This window comes from Poecilia reticulata, linkage group LG9, assembly GCF_000633615.1.
Source record: "Poecilia reticulata strain Guanapo linkage group LG9, Guppy_female_1.0+MT, whole genome shotgun sequence".
NCBI classification, from domain to species: Eukaryota; Metazoa; Chordata; class Actinopteri; order Cyprinodontiformes; family Poeciliidae; genus Poecilia; species Poecilia reticulata.
This window is the reverse complement of record NC_024339.1, coordinates 28,898,258-28,922,279: the sequence shown is the minus strand read 5'-3', so window position 1 is coordinate 28,922,279 and position 24,022 is coordinate 28,898,258. Positions and strand designations below refer to the sequence as shown.

General features: G+C 41.9%; 3 protein-coding genes across 4 annotated transcripts in view; 1 reads left to right on the top strand and 2 right to left on the bottom strand.

Moving 5' to 3' along the window:
- Positions 1-383: 383 nt before the first annotated feature.
- On the bottom strand, positions 384-2,931 carry nono (non-POU domain containing, octamer-binding). Its single transcript, XM_008419153.2, has one exon. It carries the CDS (start codon positions 2,510-2,512, stop codon positions 1,193-1,195), a length of 1,320 nt encoding a protein of 439 aa, XP_008417375.1. The 5' UTR covers positions 2,513-2,931; the 3' UTR covers positions 384-1,192.
- A 644-nt stretch (positions 2,932-3,575) lies between these two features.
- Positions 3,576-8,698, top strand: pold2 (polymerase (DNA directed), delta 2, regulatory subunit). Its single transcript, XM_008419149.1, has 11 exons — positions 3,576-3,754; positions 3,890-4,122; positions 4,202-4,323; positions 5,137-5,260; positions 5,341-5,455; positions 5,531-5,729; positions 5,829-5,909; positions 6,970-7,127; positions 7,211-7,338; positions 7,429-7,530; positions 8,225-8,698. Exons 2-11 carry the CDS (start codon positions 3,897-3,899, stop codon positions 8,383-8,385), a joined length of 1,416 nt encoding a protein of 471 aa, XP_008417371.1. The 5' UTR covers positions 3,576-3,754; positions 3,890-3,896; the 3' UTR covers positions 8,386-8,698.
- Positions 8,645-24,022, bottom strand: part of aebp1b (AE binding protein 1b) — a 17,427-nt gene continuing 2,049 nt past the window's right edge. Inside the window, exons 3-23 of one of the 2 annotated variants that reach the window (XM_017306608.1) lie at positions 20,250-20,411; positions 20,104-20,166; positions 18,532-18,843; positions 18,159-18,227; positions 17,542-17,604; positions 17,044-17,127; positions 15,521-15,592; positions 15,319-15,428; positions 14,912-15,051; positions 14,732-14,816; positions 14,505-14,649; positions 14,325-14,413; positions 13,085-13,208; positions 12,629-12,825; positions 12,323-12,499; positions 11,959-12,122; positions 11,405-11,808; positions 10,211-10,350; positions 9,699-9,798; positions 9,441-9,607; positions 8,645-9,290 (exon numbers count right to left, since the gene is read on the bottom strand). In XM_017306608.1, the coding sequence (XP_017162097.1) occupies positions 8,928-9,290; positions 9,441-9,607; positions 9,699-9,798; positions 10,211-10,350; positions 11,405-11,808; positions 11,959-12,122; positions 12,323-12,499; positions 12,629-12,825; positions 13,085-13,208; positions 14,325-14,413; positions 14,505-14,649; positions 14,732-14,816; positions 14,912-15,051; positions 15,319-15,428; positions 15,521-15,592; positions 17,044-17,127; positions 17,542-17,604; positions 18,159-18,227; positions 18,532-18,843; positions 20,104-20,166; positions 20,250-20,411 (3,230 nt within the window). In that variant the 3' untranslated portion in view covers positions 8,645-8,927. Of the gene's footprint in view, positions 9,291-9,440; positions 9,608-9,698; positions 9,799-10,210; positions 10,351-11,404; positions 11,809-11,958; positions 12,123-12,322; positions 12,500-12,628; positions 12,826-13,084; positions 13,209-14,324; positions 14,414-14,504; positions 14,650-14,731; positions 14,817-14,911; positions 15,052-15,318; positions 15,429-15,520; positions 15,593-17,043; positions 17,128-17,541; positions 17,608-18,158; positions 18,228-18,531; positions 18,844-20,103; positions 20,167-20,249; positions 20,412-24,022 lie in introns of both variants that reach the window. The other variant, XM_017306607.1, reaches the window with a different exon arrangement.

The window sequence follows — 24,022 nt, the reverse complement described above, 5'->3', positions numbered from 1 at the left end:
GTAAATAATGACACTTTTAATGCAACTTTTAGAGCAACTTTGCATTAAAAGTGTCATTATTTGCCAAATGACATGTCATGACAACAGTCAGACATTCATAAAGACTCCTTCATGTTCAATACGTATATTTTAACAGCAGTTGGGACAATTGTTGCTTTTCTGTTAAATTAGAAATCAAGACATTTTTTCAAATAATTTTTGCAATATTGTCATTAAAACCAGGGAACCATTACATTTCACTACAAGTCTCATACCGACAGTCAATTTTCACTTCATAGATCAAATATGTAAAAAAAAAAAAAAAGTAATTTTCTTTCCCCTGTTGATTAGATGCATCCAGTATTCATGGCAGCTTTTGTGAATAAACTCATCAGCCAAACAGCTTTCGTGCACATTTCTGCATTTAATAACAAATCAAATAAACTACAAGGACATTCTCTTTAATGCATAAATGTGGATGATCAGTTTATTCAAATTAAAATTTCCCTTGGATTCAAAACTATGTGGCATAATATAATTAGTACTTTTTTTTTTCTCCTGTGTGACGTCTGATTTTGACAATCTCCAGTCAAGAATCAGCAGCATCTCTAAGTTTTTGTGCCCTTTGTTTTTTTTTTTTACAAAATGTAAGTAGGAAAAGGAGCCGTCTGCTTTTGACGTTTTGTAGTGACCAATACGCTGATTCACATGGAGACATTTTGACACATTTTAATGTATTTTCTGCAACTGTAAGAAAATGTGTTTAAGAGATGGCATCTGTTTGAGGATCAGCCAGTCAGACCACACAGATAATTGTGAATCTGTAGCAGGCAGGAACATCCTAACAAGTGTAGTTATTAAAAGTGAGGTTGTTGGTGTGTGCTGAAAAATATTAGCCACCATTGTGCTGTGAAGCTTTTCTATCCTGAATAAAACACTTTTTTTTTTTAAGGAATTATGAATTTATTACAGAAAATGTAACATATTCAGGACCAAAAACATTATCTACCCTACAAAAAAAATTCAGAAAAAAAGTAAAATGAATGGCTCATTTGGAAAAACGCATTAGTACTGAAACGACTCAAAAAACACCAAAATAAAAGTACAAAAAAAGTTGTTTTAAAAAGTTCAAGGGTAACATCCACTACCTTAAACTTTAACATACAGTGAGCTGAAAAATGAGGATGGGGAAAAAAAATTACAGACATGTGATTCAAAATCTGCGCTGTTTGTTATAGTCTCCGGGGCCGGGGAGCCCTCTGGGGAAGCCGCCCTGGCCCCCTCCGGGCAGGTTGCCGCTACCTGAGCCCGCCATCATAGGAGCGCTCTCGGCGGCCATGCCAGCAGCGCCGGCAGCACCCGAGTTCCCACCCAGGGAATTTCTGTTCATGGACATGCCGTGGCCCCCCATGTGCATCCTCATCTCCTGCTCTCTGTTCTCGGGGAAGCCGCCCCTGAAGCCCTCCTGCTGCCTCTTCATCATCTCCTCGTTGCGCAGCCTCATCTCCTCTTCTCTCCTCCGGCGCTCCTCCTCCTGCCTCAGCTCGGCCTGCTTCCTCTTCTGCACCTCCTGGCTGTGGAGCTCCTCCATCCTCCGCAGCTCCTCTTGTCTCCTCAGCAGGTCCTGCCTCATCAGCATCACCTGGTGCTCGTGTCTGGCCGCCTCCATCTCGGCCTCCAGCTTCTCCTGCGCCTCCTTCATGTTACGGTCGACCATCTCGTACTGCTGCTTCTCCATCTCCATCAGGGCCTTCCAGCGCATGGCGTACTCGTACTCAAACGAGCCGGGCTGGGCGAACCGCGGGGGCTGTTCGCGCTCCTTGTGGTACTGCTGGTTCCTGTTGATCAGCTTCTCCGGCAGACCCTCGTCCTCGTCGAACTGCTCCATGGGCTCCACGGTGACGGGCCGGGGGAACGCTGTGAGGAGGTAGGCGCTGTCGTTGCACTTGTCCAGAGCTTTCCTAGCGGCTGGCTTCGCGGTAAACTCCACGATGCCTTTTCCCGTGGGCCTGCCCCGGTCATCCACGATCACCAGAGCCCTCTCTATCTGGCCGAAGACGGAGAAGGCCTCCTCCAGGAGCTCGTTGGACACAAACTCTGGGAGGTTCTTAACGGACAAAGCGGCGCCGTGTGTGGCGAACCTCACCCGGATGGGTCTGCCTTTGAACACGAAATCATCCAACTCCGCTCTGGCGATCTCCGCGATGATCCTGGTCTCCAGGCGGATGAACCCGAAACCCCTGTCCTTGTTGACGAAGATCTCGCTGGCGTTGCCGTACTTCGCGAACAGCTTGACCAGCTCCTCCTCGGTGACTCCGGTGGGCAGGTTCCCCACGAACAGCCTGCTCCGCTGGGTGAAGGTTTTCTCTCCGGGCTTTCTGAAGCTCTGCGGGTCCAGCGTCAAGCCCGCGTTGGGGCTGGTCTGCTCGCTAGGCTCCGGCTGCTGTCCGTTGCTGTTGGGCCCGTCGCCTTTGAAGTGGTTCCCCGGACGGTTGGGGCCGTGGTTCTGTTGGGGGCCTCTGTAGCCTTGCATGTTTTGTCAACAAATGTGAATTAAAAAGTCGACGAAAACCGTGCTAAAAGCAAGAGAGACTTAGCAGACCGAGGCGCACAAAGAGCAGCGAAAATGGCGACGCTATTGTGACCTCAACAATGTGCGACAGAAAGAGTTCGTGTAGTGACGTCATCTATGAACGACATTATTGTATGTTTATAAATTTAGATTTTCATTAAGTTTTTAACAGTATGAAAATTAGTTGTGGTAAAAAAAAACAGTAAAATAAGCAGAAAAAATGCTATCATAGATCACAAAGTCAAGAGGAAGCAAGGCAACAAAAATAAAACTGGTTTTGAATTAATTGTTGTAAAGTATAGCATTTTTTCAAACTTTTGAATATTTTGCTTATGTGTGAATGACTGCAGGGAATTTACTGTGCAATGTAAGTAATGTAAGACACATTTTCATTTAGGTCTTAAATAGGGGTGAAAATAATTTTGAGAATGGTTGTACATTTTATCTGTACATTTATTTATGGTTTAGAGTTTGTTTCTATTATCCATTTTATAATACACCGTGCTGCCATGCTATAGAAGTTGCTGCTAATATTGCATTATTATCTACCACTTTTGAAAGAAAGCTGCTCAGCATTAGGAAAATCGGATATTGCAATATCACTGTTAAATATTGAGTACCTTCTCTCTCTACTGTAATCTTTTTACAAAAAACACCAACTACTGAAAAGACATCAAAGAATATATAATTGAAAAGATAAATTATTCCTCTAATTTGAATAAAAAACAAAAAATATGTATATTAATATAGATTGTTATTCTTGAAGCATTTGCTATTATTTAGGATTTCCAGAAGCTGCTAACCATTATGTTAAGGTTTGTTTCACAAAAGAATTGAAATGTTGATTTATGAATTTTAAATACATACTAAAATTTATGAGTTATTTTTATTGTACACGTTTTTCCCTATTATTATTATTATTATTATTATTATTATTATTATTATTATTATTATTATTATTATTATTATTATTATTATTATTACGGTTTTATCCCTCATTATGGTCTGTGCGTCTGTTCTGCAGCGTTGGATACCGAGTCCACAGTTCCTCGCGATAATACAGATTCATCTCGCGAGAAAGTGACGTGAAGTGTAATTTCGCGGGAGTTGTCTGTTTTTGTTCGCCTGGAGAAAAATCCGAAAATACATCAAAGTACCACATTTAAGACGGAAAAGCCAACCCCAGACCTACTTTTCTGCCAGGTAAAGTCGCTACATTTTATCAAAAGTATTGCAAAGGTGATGTTATGCATCATTGCATTATTCACTATGTGTTATGTATCTCGGTGGAGAGAAAAGTAGTACCAGTTTAGGTGATAATAACTAGCACGTTTCCAGGACCGTCATGTTCTCAGACCTGAGTGCTCAGAGGGAGGGCTCCTCTCTGCTCTGCCGCCCAGCGTCGGAGGACCAGGGCCCGGTGTTTGAGAGGACCTCGCTGGACTACAGCCCCCGCACCGAGCGCTACCGAGTCGGAGACCGGAGCTTCAATAGGCAGTATGCTCACATCTATGCGGCACGACTCATGGAGATGAGACCCCTGCTGTCAGAGAGAGCCAAACACAAGTGGGGTAAGAGTAAATTAACTCATTGTGAACATATAAACACATAAAGCACCTACCTTACCCTGAAATGTGCTGACTTTGTCAGGTCTAGATGTGCACATCAGGAAGCTGTGTGACCTGGAGACAGGGGAGCAGTGTTGCATCGTAGGGACCCTGTTCAAGCGTATGGACCTGCAGCCATCTATTCTGAAGGAGATCAGTGAGGAGGTTGGCAAACCTTGTTGAATGTTGCAGAAAGAAAGAAATGCATAGAAGCATTTGATTATAAAGTGGTTTTATTTAATTAGCTTTTCATAAATAATCCACATCTTGGTACGATTGAAGATCTAAATCGTTTCTGGAAGTTCTAAATATGTCTTCCTTGCACATTTCAACAGTAACATTTTTACATATTTTACATTACAAACTGTCTCAGATTTGATGGAAATGGCTTTTAAACATCAAAGCGTTTTTAACCTTTGCTACAGCGTATCTGATAGATTTAACCCTGGCCTTTGACTGGGCCGTTCCAAAATATGAAAATGATTTGTTCTAAGCGAAGTGCGTAGATGCAAACTGTGGATCATAATCAGAGCTACGATGGAAAGATTTAGATCGAATTTATAAGTTACCCTAATCAAGAAGACCCATTCCCATCTAAAGGTACTTCAGGGTCGTTCTAGTATTTACAAACCCATTCACTAAATTATAATATTACTGAATATCCCATTTATTTTAGAAACTTTATCATTAAAAGTGAAACACTGAGATGGATGTTTGAAAGCCTTTATTTCTGTTAATTATGGTGATTTCCCACAGCAGTTAATTAAAACATGACATGTAAATTTAGAATATTACTCTAGACAGATAAAAATAGATATATTTTTAAAAACGCAAATGTGGGTTTAACGAAAAGTATGTTTAACACCTGATCTAAGGTTTGTTATTTTCAAAAGGCACTTTTCGTTAACAAACGAGACTCATTGGGATGTTTCATCCAGTTGATTGAACATGACTGGATGATTATTTATCGTTCTTCAGCACAACCTCCTGCCCCAGCCTGCGCGAAACAAATACATCACTGAAGCGGACGAGCTGATTCTGGAGGACGAGCTGCAGAGGATTAAACTAGAGGGCAAAATTGACAGAGACAAGTGTGTCACAGGTCAGTTCATCACTGCACATCACCGCCGCTCTGACCCACATGTCTTCAGATTCACTCATCGTCTTCCTCCCACTCCTCAGGCAGCGTTATCGCCATCTTTGGAGCCGAGAAGAACGACGGCAAGTTCACCGTTGAGGACTTCTGCATGGCCGACCTCCCTTCGCAGACGCCCAGACCTACGCTCAGCTGTGACAAGTAAGCCAAAATCACGTGAAGATCCCCTGGTCCGCCTGCGTTAGTGGCCCGCCTCTGACCGATCCGCCCGCTCAGGTTCGTGCTCCTGGCCTCAGGGCTCGGCCTAGGCAGCAGCAGGGCCGACAGCATGCTGGGTCTGCAGCTGCTGGTCGACATGGTAACCGGTCAGCTCGGTGACGAGGGGGAGCAGAGCGGGGCGGCGTCCATTTCCAGGGTCCTGCTGGCTGGGAACCTGCTGAGCCAAAGCACCCAGGACAAAGATGCATCGACAAAGGTGACAAGCTTAAAAATTCAATAAACAGAGCAACTTTTAGACATATTTATCTTGTAAACAGGTTAACATCAAATATTGAGTAATCTGTATGTTATTCAGGCCAAGTATCTTACTAAGAAGACTCAGGCCGGCAGCGTTGAAGCCATCCGCCTGCTTGATGAGCTGCTGCTTCAGCTGGTGGTGAGATGTGGAGCGTTAATAATCGCTTTTCTGTTGTGCTTCTGCTGGAGGAAGTGAGGGTGTCTATACTTGGCAAGGTTGCATAATTACTGTTGTATAAACATTCAGACTGTGGCATGTTGTTAATAATAAAGAGAAAGTGATAAGGAAAAGCTTCAGTTGACTTGTAGGAGTTCATTGATCGTCAATATTGGACACGGCAACTGTTTACTCTGTTCCTGTGATTGTTGTCTTTCTGTTGTTTGTAATTGTTGCAAAAAAAGATGTTAGACGTCTGGAGATGAGCAAAGATGTGATGATAAAGTTTGCAGACTGCAAACAGTAGTGTTTTTTTTTGTTTGTTTGTTTTTGTTTTCTAACTAGTATATGTGACTGTACAGAGCTCCTAGGGGACATGGAGGATTTTTTTTTTTATTTTGCGTTCCCTCACAGTAAACTAGCAAATACACCCAGGTCTACATTCACATCGATAACAAATGGAAACTTAAATTTGGACATATGTACATCTTTAAAGCGTGTTTACACATTCTTATCTCTTTGGTGCAGAAAACTTGTTAAAATGAAATGAAAACAGCCCTTCATTAACCACTCACACTAACAGACACAACCAAAACTGTCCGATGGCGATACTCTTAACAAAAACCCCAAAACATCCAAATAGTTTGGATGTTTTTTTTTTCTTTTTTTCTTTTTCATTCCTCCTTACAAAAGTTTATGTTTTAGAGTAGGGATGAAAAGCCCATGTTGGCCTGTGTTGCTCCAGCATTTCTATGTCTGTGGTGTGTTTATCCTAAAGAAAAATATCTAAAACTTTAGATAACTTGCAAAGGAGGTATAAATATAAAATTCCCACATGGAAAAACCTTGAACTGACGACTAGATGCACTATTTTGAGGTAAAGCAAAAGAAAAAAATTTCACCTGTTGCCCCGTAGGGGGCTCCGTAGTGACTGAGGCACAGAACAGATGGGGGGGAAAAAACCAAAACATTTATGGCTATTTATTAGTGACTGATCGATTGCATGTCTGATGTCGTGTCGCCTCCTCTCGCTCGTCGTAAGGCCTCCGTTCCAGTGGACGTGATGCCTGGGCAGTACGATCCCACCAACTACACCCTCCCACAGCAACCCCTCCACAGATGCATGTTCCCTTTGTCCTCCGTGTACCCCACCCTGCAGCTGGTCTCCAATCCGTACGGAGCCAACATTGACGGAGTCAGGTAGGCGGCGTCCCATGCGAACACACACACTCCGTCCCATCAGAAGTGGTTGTTCAGATCTGGTTTGGTTTCTCTCCGCGAAGGTTTTTAGGCACATCGGGGCAGAACGTGTGCGACATCAAGAAGTACAGCAGCATGGACAGCCACCTGGACATATTAGAGGAGACACTGCGGCTCCGGCACCTGGCCCCCACGGCTCCTGATACGCTAGGTTGGTTGAAAGGAGGAGGGGAAGAAGTGTTGTGGCCTTGTGAGTCTACACACACATAACTGGGTAATGACGGCAGTGTTTTTGTTTCAGGTTGCTACCCATTTTATCAAAGAGACCCGTTTATCTTGGAGGAATGTCCCCATGTGTACTTCAGTGGCAACGCTCCAGTGTTTGAGTCTAAGCTCATCCAAGGTTAGTGACGGATGAAAGCTTCCTCCACTGCCTGGAAGGATTAAATTTAAAGTATTTCCAGTTCTGGAAAAATATCTGTTTGCCAGTGTATTCAGTTTTATGCCTTCCTGATTTCTTTTCTTTATTTCTTTGCATGCTCGGCGTATAAAGTCAGCCATAGTGATATCTACCATAATTGTATTTATAGTGGACTAAAAAGAACAGAGAACAATGGGAAATGCTGAGGGAAGGCTTGTCATGATAATAAAATTTGTTGGACGATAAATTGTCCCAGTGGTTTTTGCGATAAATGATAATGTTTTGAGATCATTTTCAAGAATAATATTGATAATGGCCTACATTAAGAATGTAAGGTAGCCCTCTCAAAGACTAATAAACTTTAGTTTTGTGAAAAAGAAGAAGAAAAAAAACCTTAACACCTGAAGATATTTTAAATATTCAAAATAAAACACAAGAATATAAATATAAAAAAGAAAATAGACAACACGTAACAGAAAACATAAATAAAATGGATCGTGATGTCTGTCTAAGCAAAATCTCCTTTCAGAAAATATCGACTCTTAATGTGTTGTGCGATTAATTGATTAATTTCTTTTAGTGACAGGATTTTCTGAGGGGGAAAAAACGGTGAAGGAATTGGGTCAAAGACGATTTTGTCACTATGTACTTTAAGTTTTTGTCTCCTCCCTGCCAGGTTCTGACGGACAGGAAGTCCTTCTGGTGACCGTGCCAAACTTCAGCAGCACCCAGACTGCCTGCCTGGTCAACCTGCGCACCCTGCGGTGCGAGCCGGTTTTCTTCTCAGCCTTCTCCGCTGACGAAGATGAAGAAAGTGAGATGAACATCAGTCATTAGCAGGAGAACTGTTTCCATCTCGGATCAGCTGGACTAAGAGCTTTTTCTTTTTTTTTTTTACTGTTCAGGTCGAAGTTGTTAAAACTGGCAACCCAGTAACAGACTAGGCTCTATTAAAACAAACGAACCAGACACGTGTTTATTAGTTTTATTAGGACCCACGTGTGCCTCTGATGGTGCCGCCATTGTGACCTGCTTTCCGCACAATTATGTGTCTTGTAAAAACTGTTTCCGACTTGAGTGACGACAGTGTAAATAATTCAGCTGTTTGTTTTCTTTTAATTTGTGTTCTCAATAAACATCTTTTCACGAAGCATACATTTACAAAAGAGACAAAAATAACAGCGTGGACTTTGAGCTGGACAGAAAGGTCTATAAACATGGATTCGTTTTTTAGTTGTGTAACAGAAACTTTTCACCGTAGTTACATGTACATTCTCACTGCTTTTGTTTTAAAAAGAAAAAAGACTGAACTGACAAGAGCTACAATTACAAACCTGGAGTGGTTTACTAAAACAAGCTGGATATTTTTATTTTTTATTTTAATAATCGTCAATTTTGTATTCGTAGTTATAATCCAGGACAGGTGTGACGGATTCTGCTTCCTCTATTCCCCATGAGTCGTACCACGATGTTGTTGGAGCTGTGGTCGTCGTCGTCGTTGTTGTGGGCATCATCGTCGTCGTCAAACTCAATCTCAACCTCATTAACCTCTGCTGCCGAAGGCGGCGGATACGCGCAATCCTGAGCATCCTCATGCGCTGGGGACTTGCATTGGAGTTTGAAGAAAACCTGTTGCCGCCACTAATCACACGCTTCTGGCTGCTGCTGCTGCGCGAAGAGGTTTGTGTTCTGGAGTTGCTGTAACTGAGTCGAATTGGCTTGTTGCCGTGAAGGGCCATAATCTGTGAAGAAGTCAATGCAAACCTTTGTTTACACTGCGGCGAGACCAGATGTTGAACACTTTGACAAACTCCTGTTTCGTCTAATATAAAATCTGAATAGTAAACACCGGAGGTCGTGGTTGTAGTGTGGAGGTCAGAGGGCGACCTCACCTGTTTGATGCGGTCCCAGTTGGACTTGGCCAGGTTAAAGCTGCAGGAGGTCGCGCCGGACTCGTAACCCACCACGCAGAGTTTAGTCTCGGAGGAGAAGCCTTCGGCCTTCGCCGTCACCCGGTACTCCCCCGGGTTCAGCAGCCGCCAGTAGTCCCCTGTTGGGGCTGAGGTAATGTAAAAAATGATAGAGAAGCATGTTTAAAAGTGTCAAAAATGGGCAGTAAATGTGTTTAAATAGGGATAAAGTGTTGTCACCTGTGGTAACATCATGGTTTATTCCCTCCACAGAGATTGTGGCGTTTGCAATAGGATTCCCCTGCTGATCTTTCACAATGCCTCTGATGCCACGATGCACCTAAATAACAGGAAGACATGAGGAAACACGCTGTTTGTTCTCATGTTACTGTTTAATAAAATGTGCCCTAACGAGCTGCAATTCTGCATTTTCAATAAGTAAACATTTAAAGGAATCGTCTAAAGATGTTTTGCATTCCGTTAAGTTTATAATTTTATTTCCTCCACTCACAGGAGACTGTTTGGTAAATGGTAATTTATGATTTTATCTAATCGCACAAGGACTTTATAAAGAAAACCATCCCAAATAAGTCATGTCTAAATGAGATTGTGTCTGGAGGACAACTGATTTTCAAGGCAAGACATCCTCTGTTTAGGGTTTTTGGAATAGGAGATGATTAGTAGCAGATTTGAAATTTAGCAATGATGAAATCTGGCTTGCATCCAGATCAGGTTGCATTCTTGTGACTCACCTGCTCCATGAAGGTGAGCATTGCTTCCCTGTTTTTCTCCCATTCTTGAGCCAACTCACTCTGATGAGGAAATTTATCACAGCCCAGGAATATGGACAGCTCATAGCAGTTGGTATGAAGATAGCTAAAGTCATTCATACCTGGACAGAAGATCACAGACATAGATATTGACTTTGTCCCCATTGTGACCAAAACAAAGCATGAACCCTGTTCCAAATAGTTGGATTCAGTTTGATTCAAACATCTAATTCTAAAGGGAAATTAAATAAATTAATGTGTTCCAGCATAAAATCCAGCACCCAGGCATGTAAACTGTTTCTACAAACATTTGTTTAAAAAAAGCGTTGCTCTCAAGACCTTAGTGAATTCCAGGAGTCCATCGTTACAAGAAGCCCATTTGTTAAATTTCCTTGTTACTAAACATTCCACAGGAAACTATTAGTGCAACTATAATGACAATTGGCAACTTGGCCACAGAGAAGCAACAACAGCTGAAGCATTTAATGTGCAGAAGCCGTCTGGATTCAACAGCCACAGACCTCCGAACTTCAGACTGGCTCAAGAACAGCATATACCTCATCGTAAAATGTGTTTCCATGGCTAAACATCTGGATCTGAACTTTATATCACTGAATGCAATGCTAAACCACCCCACAAGACTCAAAAGCATTGGAGACATACTAACTGGAACCATATTACCTCTTTGTCTGGCAATCCAATGCTCTTGATTTAGCAGATTCCCCAAGAACAGTAATTGTCTGACTGTTTTTCCAACTATGGTGTTGTGGGGTTGCTGGTCGAGGCTTAACCCAATAGTTTCACTAAAAGACACTCTGGTGTTGAAGCATTGGAAGATGTTTTAGACATTTTAATACTTCTCACCTTGTGACAAACATGACTTTGTAACAGCGCATGGACAAGGCAAGGTCCATGAAGACGTGGAAGGGGGATTTTTGGTGTGGAAGAACTTGACTAACCTGCACAGTTGTAACCTCAACCTGACAGAACAACTGCAGGATTAACTGGGTCAGTTAATCCTTATAAGGCTTAACCTATAAGAGCGTGCTTACAGGTTTAGAAAGTCATTAAATCCGAAATTATCAAAGTTCATGTTTCTTTGACTGCTGGGTGTAGTTGCATATCATGTCCACCAGGGTGTGCTACCTCTCAAGCAATCAGCAGGTTGTTACTTACTCCCGGTGACGGGCTTCCACTTTGCCCGGTTGACCATGCCGACTGCTCCTGCGGGTATGTCTCCGTGGCAGGACCCGCGGTAGTTGTGGGTCATGGTCAGGTGCGTGGAGGCGTACGACACAGCCAGCCACCTGAACAGTGACTCATCCGGGGTCAGCCGGGGCTCGTCTTCGGGCTCACTGTAGTGGTATCCAGCCCCGCGCCCTCCGTCGTCCTCCTCTTCCTCTCTGTGTCCATAACCCTGGCTGTAGCCATGCTCGTATCCAGGGTCGTATCCATGGTCGTATCCATGACCTCGCCACTCTTCCTCTGGCTCTGCGTATCCTCGACTTCTCCAGTCTTCCTCTGGTTCCTCCTGGTAGCCCCTTCCCCACTCGGTCGCATCAAAACCTTCGTCCTCGTACCTGGAGGGATGTTATTCTGGTTTAAGCCTTTCAAAACAACTCTGATTTATGTAGTAGAAAAGGAAGGAGGAATTGCAAAGCAAAACAATCTGAGAGGCAAACATTTATGCAGAGAAGAAGAGCAATAAATTCACGGAGGAAATGTCATACTGTCTCTTCTTGCGGCTGCGGGATTGCTCGCTCTTGGCAGGCTTGTTGAGACGTAAACTGTCATAAGGATAGGCCACGATGGCCTCTCCGCCTTGGAAGTTCGCACCCAACACAAATGGGTAGGTTTTCATCCAGGAAATAATAGCTCTGGTCTCCATAGCAATCTGGAGCAAAAGCAGAAAGATAAAAGATTCAACACGTCTGAAAAGAGGAGAACAGAAACAGCAATTCAGGCGTAACAGCAGCATCAAGTGTAGGTTCACACAGAAAAAGTTCTTAAAGGGTTAATAACATTTTCTAAGGCCAAATGCGTTATACATCTTAACCCAGCAAGCCTTTTAAAACTTATTTGTGAGTTCTTTACCGAGGTGTTGAACTCAAAGTTTTCTGGTATGGGCACATGATGGTTGGGGGTCAGTTTAGGCACCATGCCCTTATCCTCGGCGTCCCACAAGATGCTGTTCAGGTCAGGGAAGTTCTGGAAGATGTCAAAGCCGTCCTCAGTGAAGTGTCCCATGGTCCAGCTGCTCATCTCCGAGCCCTGCAGCAGGAGACATGAGGAGATCAGCTGATGAGTGCACCGACTTTGGTTCAGCAGCATCACCTGTTGGTCTCTTCTGTTTATTTTGCAGGTTGACCCGATAGACATGATTGCTTTTCTTCCACTCACCACCTCGAAAGCTGTCTCGTGCCCGTCGGGGTTCAGAGAGGGAACCAGGTGGATGCGTATTCCCTCCACCAGGCGCTGGGCCCTGGGGTTCCTGTCTTTGTATTCTTTGCACAGGTACTGCATGAGCAGCAGGATCAGCTCCCTCCCCACTGCCTCGTTCCCATGGAGACCAGCGGTGAAGCGAAACTCCGGCTCACCTGAGGAGACGGCCTGTTATTCTCTCTTAACCACAACCTGCACATCTACCTGGTTTTTAAAGGACACAGTGATACGTTCAGGGCATGTCTGTATTTTTTATTTTATTTTTTTTTCAATCAGGGTTTTACTTTAGAAACAATAACATGCACAAGTGTCCGTACCTCTAGAACATGTTTTTACTTTACAAACAGAAATATCAGTGTAGTTTAATTGGAAACCTTTACCGCACAGGTGTGTCAGTCATGCTCATATTCTCACCTATTTCGTGCTCCGTGGGGTTTCCAGAGATGATCATTGCCATGATTTCTTGTCCCTTAGAGCTACGGCCCAGGCTGTAAACGTTGGTGATGTTGGGGCATTCCTCATGTACCGACTTCATCAGCTGGATGAGTCAGAAATGATGCATATGAAGCATGGCTCACGGAGACAACAAGCAGTTCACCGTCAAAGACTCATATCGTCATTTTAAGAATCAACATTGCCTTACTGGACTATTTTTATAATATTAGTTTTAATTAGGGCGGCACAAGATTAGGAAATTACGCATTTGGAGGATTGTTGAACACTGTGATCAAAACACTGTTGACATTTACATTCTTGTCCATCATCATTATAATGCTTCAGTCATTATAATGTCGTAGAGCGCCATCGTCTTTGACCTGCTCCATTCAACAGGCTGAATATTTGAATTGTTAGCGTGCAAGGTGTAAATTTATAAAACATAAGAGGCAACAAATATTTAATTCTTAACAGTCCTTTACAATGTTAATTTTCCACAGTCTGAAATTGCCATGATATAGTTATTATGACTTAAGCGATTAATCAGATTAATCCTGACGGATCAATTATTGAAACGATTGTCAACTAATTTAGCGATCGATTATTCATTAACTTGAGTATACAAACTCAAAGAAGACAATTTTTTGAAAGAACCACACACTCAGAGGAGATATTAAGCCAAAATTGTACAAAGAAATATAGACATTTTGCATTTAAGACAAAAAAAAAAATCCATTTGTCTGTAAAAATGATCTACCCAGAACTCAGAGTGGAATCATTTTAGCTTTAAAAAAACTTCAATTAAACATCTTTTTCTGTCTATTCACTAGTTGGTCAAGCCAAAAATGAATCAAAAGATTATCTCTGTCGACTTTTCACATGTTGATGTTTGTAGTAGTTTTTTTAGATCATCTGTGCCATTCTGTGCTACAGATGATCAAGAAATGCATCATATCATTAAATGTTTAACATCTTATTTAAAAAATAATAATTGAATTTGAACCCTTTTAATGTACTTCTAATATTGTATAAAAAAAGGTTTAAATAAAAAACCTGCAGAATGTGCCGATTAAAAAAAAAAAAATCTGATTAATCGTCAGAATAATCGATAGATTAAATGATAACTAAAAGGATCTCTAGTTGCAGCGCTAACAGTTATAAGACGCTGTGTAGACTGAAGCGATAATCGTCCTCAGGATGCACTTTGAGGGATACTCACTTCAACCATCTCTGAGTAGCTGTGGTGTTTGAACTCCAGGTAATCCACAGGAGTCACCTCATTCTGCCTGTACAGGGCACCACCTGGGTCTGACAGCAGAAACCAATTAAACCGCACTCCTCTTTATATGTGTCATACCATGTTTCTAGGGGACGGCGGAGGGGGGTGGGGGGGGCTCACCAGGCACAGGGCAGCCCAGGACCTCCAGCCTCATGCACAGAGAGCCGTTCCAGCTCTGAGGGATGATCCGGATGTAGCGAGCCAGCACGGGCTCGGCGAGCCGGTTCATGACGGGAGTGTCCTTGTCGTTGTTTCCGAAGAACAGCTGGCGAGACGGGGGAGACGGGAGGTCAGGGATTCAGAAGGTGGAGCAAGGAGGAAGGTGATGCAGGCTGAGGTCAACTTACCCAGTCTGCGTATCCGTCGTGAATGGTGGTCCATTCTCTGCTGTCATTGCTGAAGGCCAGGAAGTAGGATGTCACGAAATCGCTCCTGAAATGAGTCAACAGAAGATTAGCATGTGGAGTTTATTACTGAGATGAAACGCTCTGTACCAGTGTGTGTGTGTGTGTGTGTATGCTCCTCACTCATTCAGGGCATCTCGGCCTTGAGTTACAACTCCGGTGAACTCGGTCTCCCTACGAGCGTCGACCTCAAACCAGTGGATCCTGTCCTCTGAGTTTGCGCACCATGCTCCACCTCTCATGTTGTCCTCATCCTCTGAGCCCTGGGAACCACACAGACCAGAGAGTCTGCTGCTCAGTCCTCTGGCTTGCTCACGGTTTGAGCTCGAAACTCAAAACATGCCGTGTGATTCGATTTGAATTTACGTTTCTCTCGACTTTGAAACGGCAGGCCAAAGTGTGTTTTTGATTTAATATCTCAGTTGTTTATGGGAATCTCTGATTAATGGAAGTGACTGTCTCGGCTGTAATTGCATTTTCCGAAGCTGCTAACGGGTAATCGAGTGGCGTATTCAGTCCTGACTGCCTACCTGCATGTTGAGGCGCGCCCTCTGAGGAGAGAAGGTGTACTGAGACATGGAGGAGGCTGTGAGCTGGTCTGACTCGATCTTATGGGACTCCATCCCCAGAGGAGGACATTCTGCCACATGCGGAGGCACAAAGGAATGAGAAGAAACGATAAAAGTAAAAAAAGTAGATCTTCACCATCTTTTCCAGATCTTACTGACTCACTCTTTGGCTCCTTGTAGACACGTGGTCTGTTCCTGGCTCGCTCCTCGGCCTCCTTCAGCTTCTCTGCTCGTTCTGTCAGGGGTCAGAAGAGCAGTCTGAATGAAAAATAAATAGTATTGTTTTTCCCTGAATTGATTTCTTTTTCTTTTCTACTTTCTCTGCCCAGACACAATTTAGCAACTTTTCTTTCTTTTTTTTTCTTTTTTTTACGTTTAACTCGCTAAAAATCCTCCTGAGGATGTGAAGAGCCTGGAGTCTGGCGGAGGGAAGAAATCTAAAAACAAAACCAGATGTTATGACTTGGCCTTCGGTCCAGATTTGCTCTAATAAAACTCAGGCCATCCTGACCTCAAACAGAACAGTCCCAAAGCACATCCAAAGTAAGGAAACTACGACCTGATTGAAAATGCCTTTACAGTCTGGCTGAAAATATTTAGAGTTCAGTATAGATATTGATATTTAGAAATAGAAACAGAACTCATACAACCAGAAAGTCTATTATTCTCCAGTTTTGGTTGAAAGTGTGTGAATTGTGACCTCAGTTTCCTGCCTTTATCTGCCGTCGAGGTCTTCTGCTGCTGTAGCCGATAAGCTTCACGTTTTGTTGTGCTGTCGGCGTTCGCCGACGGTTCTCTGCTTACTTTGGTTTCGACAAGTTGTTATTTAAGCTACTGTTGCCTTTGTATCATAAAGTCAATTTCAAATATAGAACTGCTGGATGTAGCTTTTTCTGACCTCTGTAAACCCAAGAGAAGTTTAATGTATTTGGACATGGCCGATATAAAGGGAATATTACTGGTAGTTGACAGTAGCTGGAAGGACTCCCCAATCCAATTCAGTTTAGGGCCTCATGCTGCTTTGGACCAGCTCTTCCCCAGAGAGGAGCACTAGACGCTCTAACACGCTTTTTTTTTTCCTCTGCTTTTGTCTTGCCGAACTCTTCTGCAGGTCCATGTTAAAGGTGACAGCATTCGGTTATGGAAACATCTGCTTCGAGTGAAGCTAAAATCCAATTGGTAGCAGACTGCGGCTGCTGGAGGTGACCTTTTTGACCCCAACTCCTGTCTGAGTCATTTATCATTTTCTCTGAACTCCACTCCCCAACCTGAATGCATACTGCAAACACGTGGCAGCCGTGCATTGAGCGTGCTTTGAGTTTGCCCGATGAAAACTCCCCCCCTGGTGTCTGTTTTCCTCGTAGCTCCAATCCGATCCAAACGGTTTCGTCTCTGTTTATTTTCCCTCGAGCTCACGGGAGATTTCTGAACCGCTAGCATGCCTGATCTCAATTCTGCTTTGATTGGATAAACCTCGGTCCCTTTCGTGCAAGTTAAAGCTGGACTCTTCACCACATCTGCAGCAGCGCATTTATAAGAGACACGAGAAAACGGCGAACAAGTCAGAGCGTTGTTTTGTTGTCCTTTAGTACTTTTGCTGTAAGGTCACTGGCGTCTATTGACATAATTGCACAAAAAGATAATTTCCAAAAGGGCTCGGGTAAGCCCACATCTGGGTTCTCTTACCTCTCTCCTCCCTCTCTCTCTCCTTCTTGGCTCGCTCTCTTTCTTTCTCTACCCACTTTTCATCTGTGTCATAGTCTTTCCGTCCTGCAGCGGAAAAAGAAAACTGGTAACTTTATGGACGTGCTCACGAAGGCACGTCTCTCTAGCTTAAAACATGGAAACAAAGAGAAAAATATTGTGAAAGATCAGCTTTTATTTTGTAAGGTTATTTACCTTACAAAAGGACGTGTAGGTTTCGGACGTATAGAAGCTTGCAAGATTATCCAGACTACTTGAAGTTTTTATTATTTGGCAGGCTAAGACATTGGGGTGCATAATTGTGAAATAGGAAATTACAACAGATTGGCTTTCAAGATCAAAATCCGGGAAACAAAAAGATTATCGGTATTAGTTCTGGAAACGTTATGGCCTGAGTGCTTATTCCCTCTTGTCTTTCTGAGTAATGAGGAACGTGTGGGGGGGTTTTGGGACATATTTGACCCGTGAGTGCTCGCTTACTCATTCCGTATTCGTCATAATCATCATACCAGGTCCTCTCAAGTGGAGCAGATGTTGTGGGTTCTTCTGTGTAAAAAAAAAAAAACAAAAACAAAAAAACATGAACAGAACAAAGTTAGAAAGCCTCATTTTTGTCATCTAAAAAAATTTTTACTTCTTTACAAGTGAGACTTTATGAGATTACACCATTTAATCAGCAGTTTTACATGTTAGCCCTGCCCTGATTTGCTCGACCACAACATCAGATCTGCTTCTGTGACGCCTCACTATAATCAGGTTGTTAGAGCCTTAATTTACATTTACAGGAATCATAAATTAGTTGGGATCTGATGACAGGGCTCCTCCGAACGCCACAACAAAACCGTAGACGGTCTTGTTGACTTAGTGGATCCAAGCAAACCCACCCACTCCTGTCTGCAAATGTGGGGTAGGTTGTTGCACAGACTCACTGTAATGTTATTGCCATGTGCTCATGAAAGCCACAAGTGGAACAGATATTCCATATGTCCCTAACTCCTGGAAAAGTCTCACCGCTTGATTTGAAAATTTGCCATATTTTTTTCGGGTGGAGGGGTTGGTTGTTCATTTTTCTAAGATCGCTGCGTGACGGCAGGTACCTGGGATGGTTTCCACTATGACCTCGGGGCTGACCTCTTCTCCGTCTGGGAATTTATCTGGAAGCTCGACTACGGGAGGGAAAAACAAGACAGAGCAAGAGTTTAAATGACAAAACTCAGAGTCGTTTAACTTGACAGATAATTTAACACAAAGTGAGTGAGAAAAAATGCTGGAATAAGAACTACATTTCTTTTGGCAAAACATTGGAAACACAGAGTAACGGCAACACGTTCGGAGTGTCAAAGTTTTCCAGCACCCGGGGAAAAAAAATTTGATGATCTTTTTGATCTCAGCCAGAGACAAAGTGCCAAAAAGCGTTCACTGTTGTGGCTGCAGGAACAAAACAGGAGGACTAAAGAGTCCCAAACGTACCTGTTGCATCCCAGTAGTCACTGTCGTCTGTGCCGTACTTCTCCGGGGCCTCGGGGGTCGGGTCCAGCTCCTTCCAGTAAATGTCGTAGTTATCGGTCACAGGAGCGTACGGCTCCTTCTCAATTTCCTTCCAGAGATCGTCGTAGTTGTCGGGCGGTGAAGTCGACGGCTCTCCCTCGACGGGATTCCAGTAGTCATCGTAGGCGTCGGTCACGGGGTCGTCTGGTACCCTGGGAAGGTATGGGGGCTCAGTGCTTGGAGAGGGAGTGGTGCCAGTCCCCCAGTAGTCATCTTCTGCTGTCCAGTAGTCGTCTAACAGACAGGGGACAAAGCGCAGATGTGCAAATAGAGTTGTAGAATCATATTGATCAACCATTCAAGATGATTTGTTTTGCACATTTCAGCAGGAAAGTCATCCAAAGTGCGTTGCATCGTAAAAACGCATCAATAAAAAGCCATAAAAATATCATTCAAATTCCAAGAAAAAAAAACAAAACAATTATAGCTAAATCTAGACTTATTTCATGTGACTGAGGTCAAAGTGAGGTCAAACAGACTTTAAAAAGAAACTGGGAGAAGAGTTAAAAGGACATAAACAATATTTAAAAAAATCTAAGAAAGAAGTGGCACCAATTTATCCAGAAGTTAATATAAACGAACCACTATTATTCTAATTATTCTTTTGAAAAACAAAGAAACATCAGAATAACCAGAAAAACTAAAAAAACATTTAGTTATTGATATTGATATTGCGATATCAATATTGCAATATAATTGCAATATTATATTGCAATATAATAGTGGATGTTGAGTCAGAACCATACAGTTGCAGCCAAGCATGTTTTAATGTTACGAAATACAGTTTTAGCAAGTTGCTCAAAGTCTAAACTGGTATTGTTGTGCATATAAGGTGTAAAGTTTACCTTCGACAAACACCCCCCTAAGAAATCCCAGTGTCCCCCTTTTGTAAAAATTTCGGCCAGCGCTCCCTGCCATCCTCTGAACGCCCCCCGTGGCGTTGAGAACCGCTATTTTAGTGCGAACAGTTGCAGGTGTCGGTCTGATTAAAACTTTTAGTCAGACCTGTGAAGACACTGCTGCAGTAATCAATACAACTAAAGATAAACGCATGGATGAGTTTCTCTAGATCTTGTTGGGACATTAGTCCTTTAATCCTGGATATGTTCTTCAGGTGATAGAAGGCCAACTTTGTAACTGCCTTTAGGTAACTCTGAAGGTTGTGGTTATGTGCAATAAAACTGCTGGGACAAATTCAATAATCAACATCCTAAACATGTGGAATTATTTGCTTGATTGCATCAAGGTATACAGAGATTTGGAAAAACTTTTTCAGTCTGCAGCGAAAAGAAACACTATAAGCCTCAAGTTGCTGCACATTGCCAGTCAGCTTGCTGAAAGTAAGACCCTACCTTTTATTTACAGTTATTTTTGTGAAGCATAAATATGTCAACCAGTCGTTTTTCTATTCAAAACGGGAAAGACAGGAGAAGAAGTCAGCGAATGGCTGCAGGAGTCAGAACCGTAGATGAAAAGTTTTAACTCGGTGCTAACCAGAATCAGGGAAGTAGTCAGGCTCAGCGGGGGGATCAGTGGGAGGCTCTGTTGGGATCGCTGGAAGAAAGACAGAAACCAGGTCAGCAAATCTCCTCCAAGTCATTCCAGTTCAGTAGAAACATGATGCAGTGTGTTGTTCTTACTTGTGGTGGGTGGGAGGGTTGTGGTTTGCCTGTCTTTCTTCTTCCCCTTCTTGTCAGTTTTAGGCTTTTTAGTGGCATTTGGATCCTTTGGCTCTTTCTTCTTTTTGTCTTTCTTCTTCTTTTTGCCTTCCTCCGGGGCTCTTCTCAGCCTGCTCAAAATGCCTGGAGGAGGCGAGAAGTAGAAGTAGTCAAAACAAATTTCAAGGTATTAAACTTTTTGTTTAAAACCCTAAAACGTTTATATTGCATCATTTGGGAGCAACTTATTGAGAGGCAGAAACCAGACAGCTGAATTTGTTTCAGCTTCTTTTTTTGATCCATCAGTATTTCCTTTTGAGGTCGTCCGAAGCTCTGCTGAGCCTTCATGGAAAACACTTCTCTCTTTTTCCATTAGTCGCGTACCGCTAGCTGGGATTCAAGGATGCTAAATCTGTCAACATACTCAGCAAACTATTCTCACCTCAGCATCTTCAGCGACGCTCAGCACAGTGCTGATATGTTCTCACGCGTAACTTGTATGAACAATAATGCCACGGTCTGAGCTAATCTTCCAGGACTTTCATAAGGGAGAAGAAAAAAAATTAATCAGCATCTTCAAAACAAGTAACACCTCCTGGGCTACCAGCACAGAGTTCATCTGGGAAAAAAAAGAAAAAGAAAATGACCTGGTGGTGGACAAGGCGAACATCTGGACTTTCTCCAGATGTTCTCACTCAGACTCCGATGCCCTGCAAAAGTATTTGCGTTGACTAAACTTTTCCACATCAACTTACAATCTTGATCTGGGGCGTGTTTTACTGGGACTTCATTCAACACAAAGTGGCGCCTAATTGGACAGTGAAAGGGAAATATTTTCTGTTCAGCCCTCTTTGCTTGGATACCCCTAATTAAATTAAAGCACAAGAAATGGTCTTCAGAGATCACTTTATTAGCAAATAAACTCCACGTTTGGGTAATTTAATCACATTATCTACATGGATATTTTCTGTGAAGGCCTCGGATTTTGTTGCGGAGACGTTTTAAGAAAATATAAAACAAATTTTACGAGCTTCGAGCATCTCACAGAATACTGTTCAGTCTGTCGTCAGACAGTAGAAAGGACAACTGCAAACCTACCAAGAGGATTTCTCTCTATTGTATCGGTGGATGAACTGCAGGGGATTGCAGCTCAAGTGGGAGAGTGTGTGGCAGAGACAATAGAGTTTATCACTTCGCAGTTCTGGGCTTTGTGGAAAAGTCGCAGGAAGGACGGCATTGTTGAAATAAAGCCACAAAATACCATGATTGCCGTTTGCCACGAGCCAAGTAGGTTAACGGCATGTTTAATGAGGTTCTCCGGCCAGAGGAGACAAGAATGGAACGTTTTGGGTCACAGGCGGAGCGTCATGCATGGTAAATAAATAAAACTGCACATCACTCTGAACACGGCATCCCTACTGTAAAACACGGTGGTGGCAGCATCATACCGATATGGATGCTTTTCGTCAAACGGGCAGAACCAAAGGGAAAACGGACGGCGCTAAATACAGGCCGATACCGAAAACAGCAAAAGGACTTGAGAGTGGATGTGGAGGTTCACCTTCCAGCAGGACAAAAAAAAAACCTAACATGCAGGATGAGTTCTAATAGAATAGAATAGAAAGATCCTCTATTGTCCCACAATAGGAACATTTCTGCGTAACAGCAGCAAAGTGACAGGCAATCAAAGCAAGTAGATTTACAGATAAAAATAATAATAAAAAGACCCCATAAAAAATAAATAAAAACATTTGAAACTGTGCAGTTATTAGAAATAGTCCTAAAGAATGTGCAACTGAGTAGGTTAATTCAAAAACTTACAAAATGTGCATGTGTATTGGAGCAATATACAGATTATCTACAAAAAATTACAATAAAGACTGTGAAACAATAGATGCCGGCATAAGTGTTATTCAAAATGAGTAAAAGCTGTGAGATGTGAGTGACGATGGCTACAGAGTGTGACAGCCTGCTGGCAGGAAGGATCTACGATGACTGCCCAGGTGAAAAAAGGTATACTTTAGTGTACTAAATTTTAACATACTTTATTATACTTTTATCAATGTACTTAAACTGTACTATTTTGGAATAACTAATTTTGTGCTTAGTATACTTTAGTAGTATTTAAATAGTATTAAATTACAACTAATAGTATATTTTAGTATACTATACGTACTTTTTTGGAACTTCAAGTGTACTTAAAGTATATTTTTTAAATATATTTCAGAGCTTTGTTATATTTTGATATAATTATATTTTGAGTGTAATAATTTTGCCTCAGAATTATATTAAACATTTATATTTAATATACTTCAAATATATTTTAAATATACTATTAATATATTAGTAATGTATTTAGATTGCACTTAATTTTTATTTTTGATTTCCTGCTATTGATAATAAGCTACAATTTTAATTACTCATGAAAGTCTTTATTCCTTTATTCCTATTTTGTACATGACATGCATAACTACACTACAGTACTTACATTGTTTTAGCCTAAAATTACATGGAAAGATTAATTACACAAGATGTTCAAGGTAATTCAAATATTTTGTTTTATTACCGACATTTTAAAATTGTCCAATTTTACTCACAACTTTATGAACTTTACATAAATTATCAGTTTACACATCAAAAGAGAACACATGAACATGAAAATTTAAGTGTGACAATAAAACATGAAAGTGAGGATCAACAACAGAACATTCCCGTTCACTGCATCTTACAGGAACCTACAAAAAAGAACAATAGAGCAATTAAACAGAGAAAGTATTTGTATTTAAAGAGAACAGAAAAATGGCAAATAAAAAAATAATACTTAAATTTTAAGAAGTTGTGGACTCGCCATGTATGTGACATCATAAGAACTGATGATGATTGGGACCGGATGCTTGGGGTGAAAAAACATTTCTTGGTGTTTTCTTTGCCTGTTTATGTTAGAAGTAAAAAAAAAATAGTCATCAATGTCATAGAGTCAGTTGATGTTGGCATCAACTATGAAGCTGTTTAAGTGTGGACTTAAGGAGATAAACTACCTTAAAATCTTTCCATCCATGATCTGAACACACTGATCCTTGCAGGGTGGTGAGGGGGGCTGGYGGTGCCCATYTCCAGCAGCCATCAGATGAGAGGCAGGGTTCACCCTGGACAGRTCACCAGTCCATCACAGGGCCCTGAAAGTCAACAACAAATTAAAAAATGAAAGATAAATGTTAGATTAATAAGAAGAGAAAAATTCTTTCCAGTTACCTTTAAATCAAATCATGTTTATTAAGCACTTAGTGTTGGTAACACAGCAGTTTTCGTTGTTGAAAATGTAGCTAGCTCCTTATTGAAAAAACAAACTTACATCATGAAGACGATGTTGAAATTCATCCTTAGAGCTGGTTGGTGATCTGGTGGAGTCAGAGCTTCTTCTGAGACAGGAAAGTCTTTAGGTTTTCTAACACCTGATTTCTCTGGCTTCCTCTTTCATCTTCATTTGCTTAGTTAGACTGCAAACATATGTTGAAGATAAAATTATTGATGAACGAGTTAGAACAACAACCTCACAATATCAAAGTCTCTCTGTCTTATGGAGCTTAATTAAAACCAGGTTAGTTTATGAATTAAAGTATAAGTCACAACAAACAGCCTGCATTCAGTTATAACATGAAGCGGAATGATTGCTATAGTAATAATCATACAAGTCACAATAACATTGATAAAATAATTATTTAAGAAACCAACGTAAGTTATATATCTTTACTGCA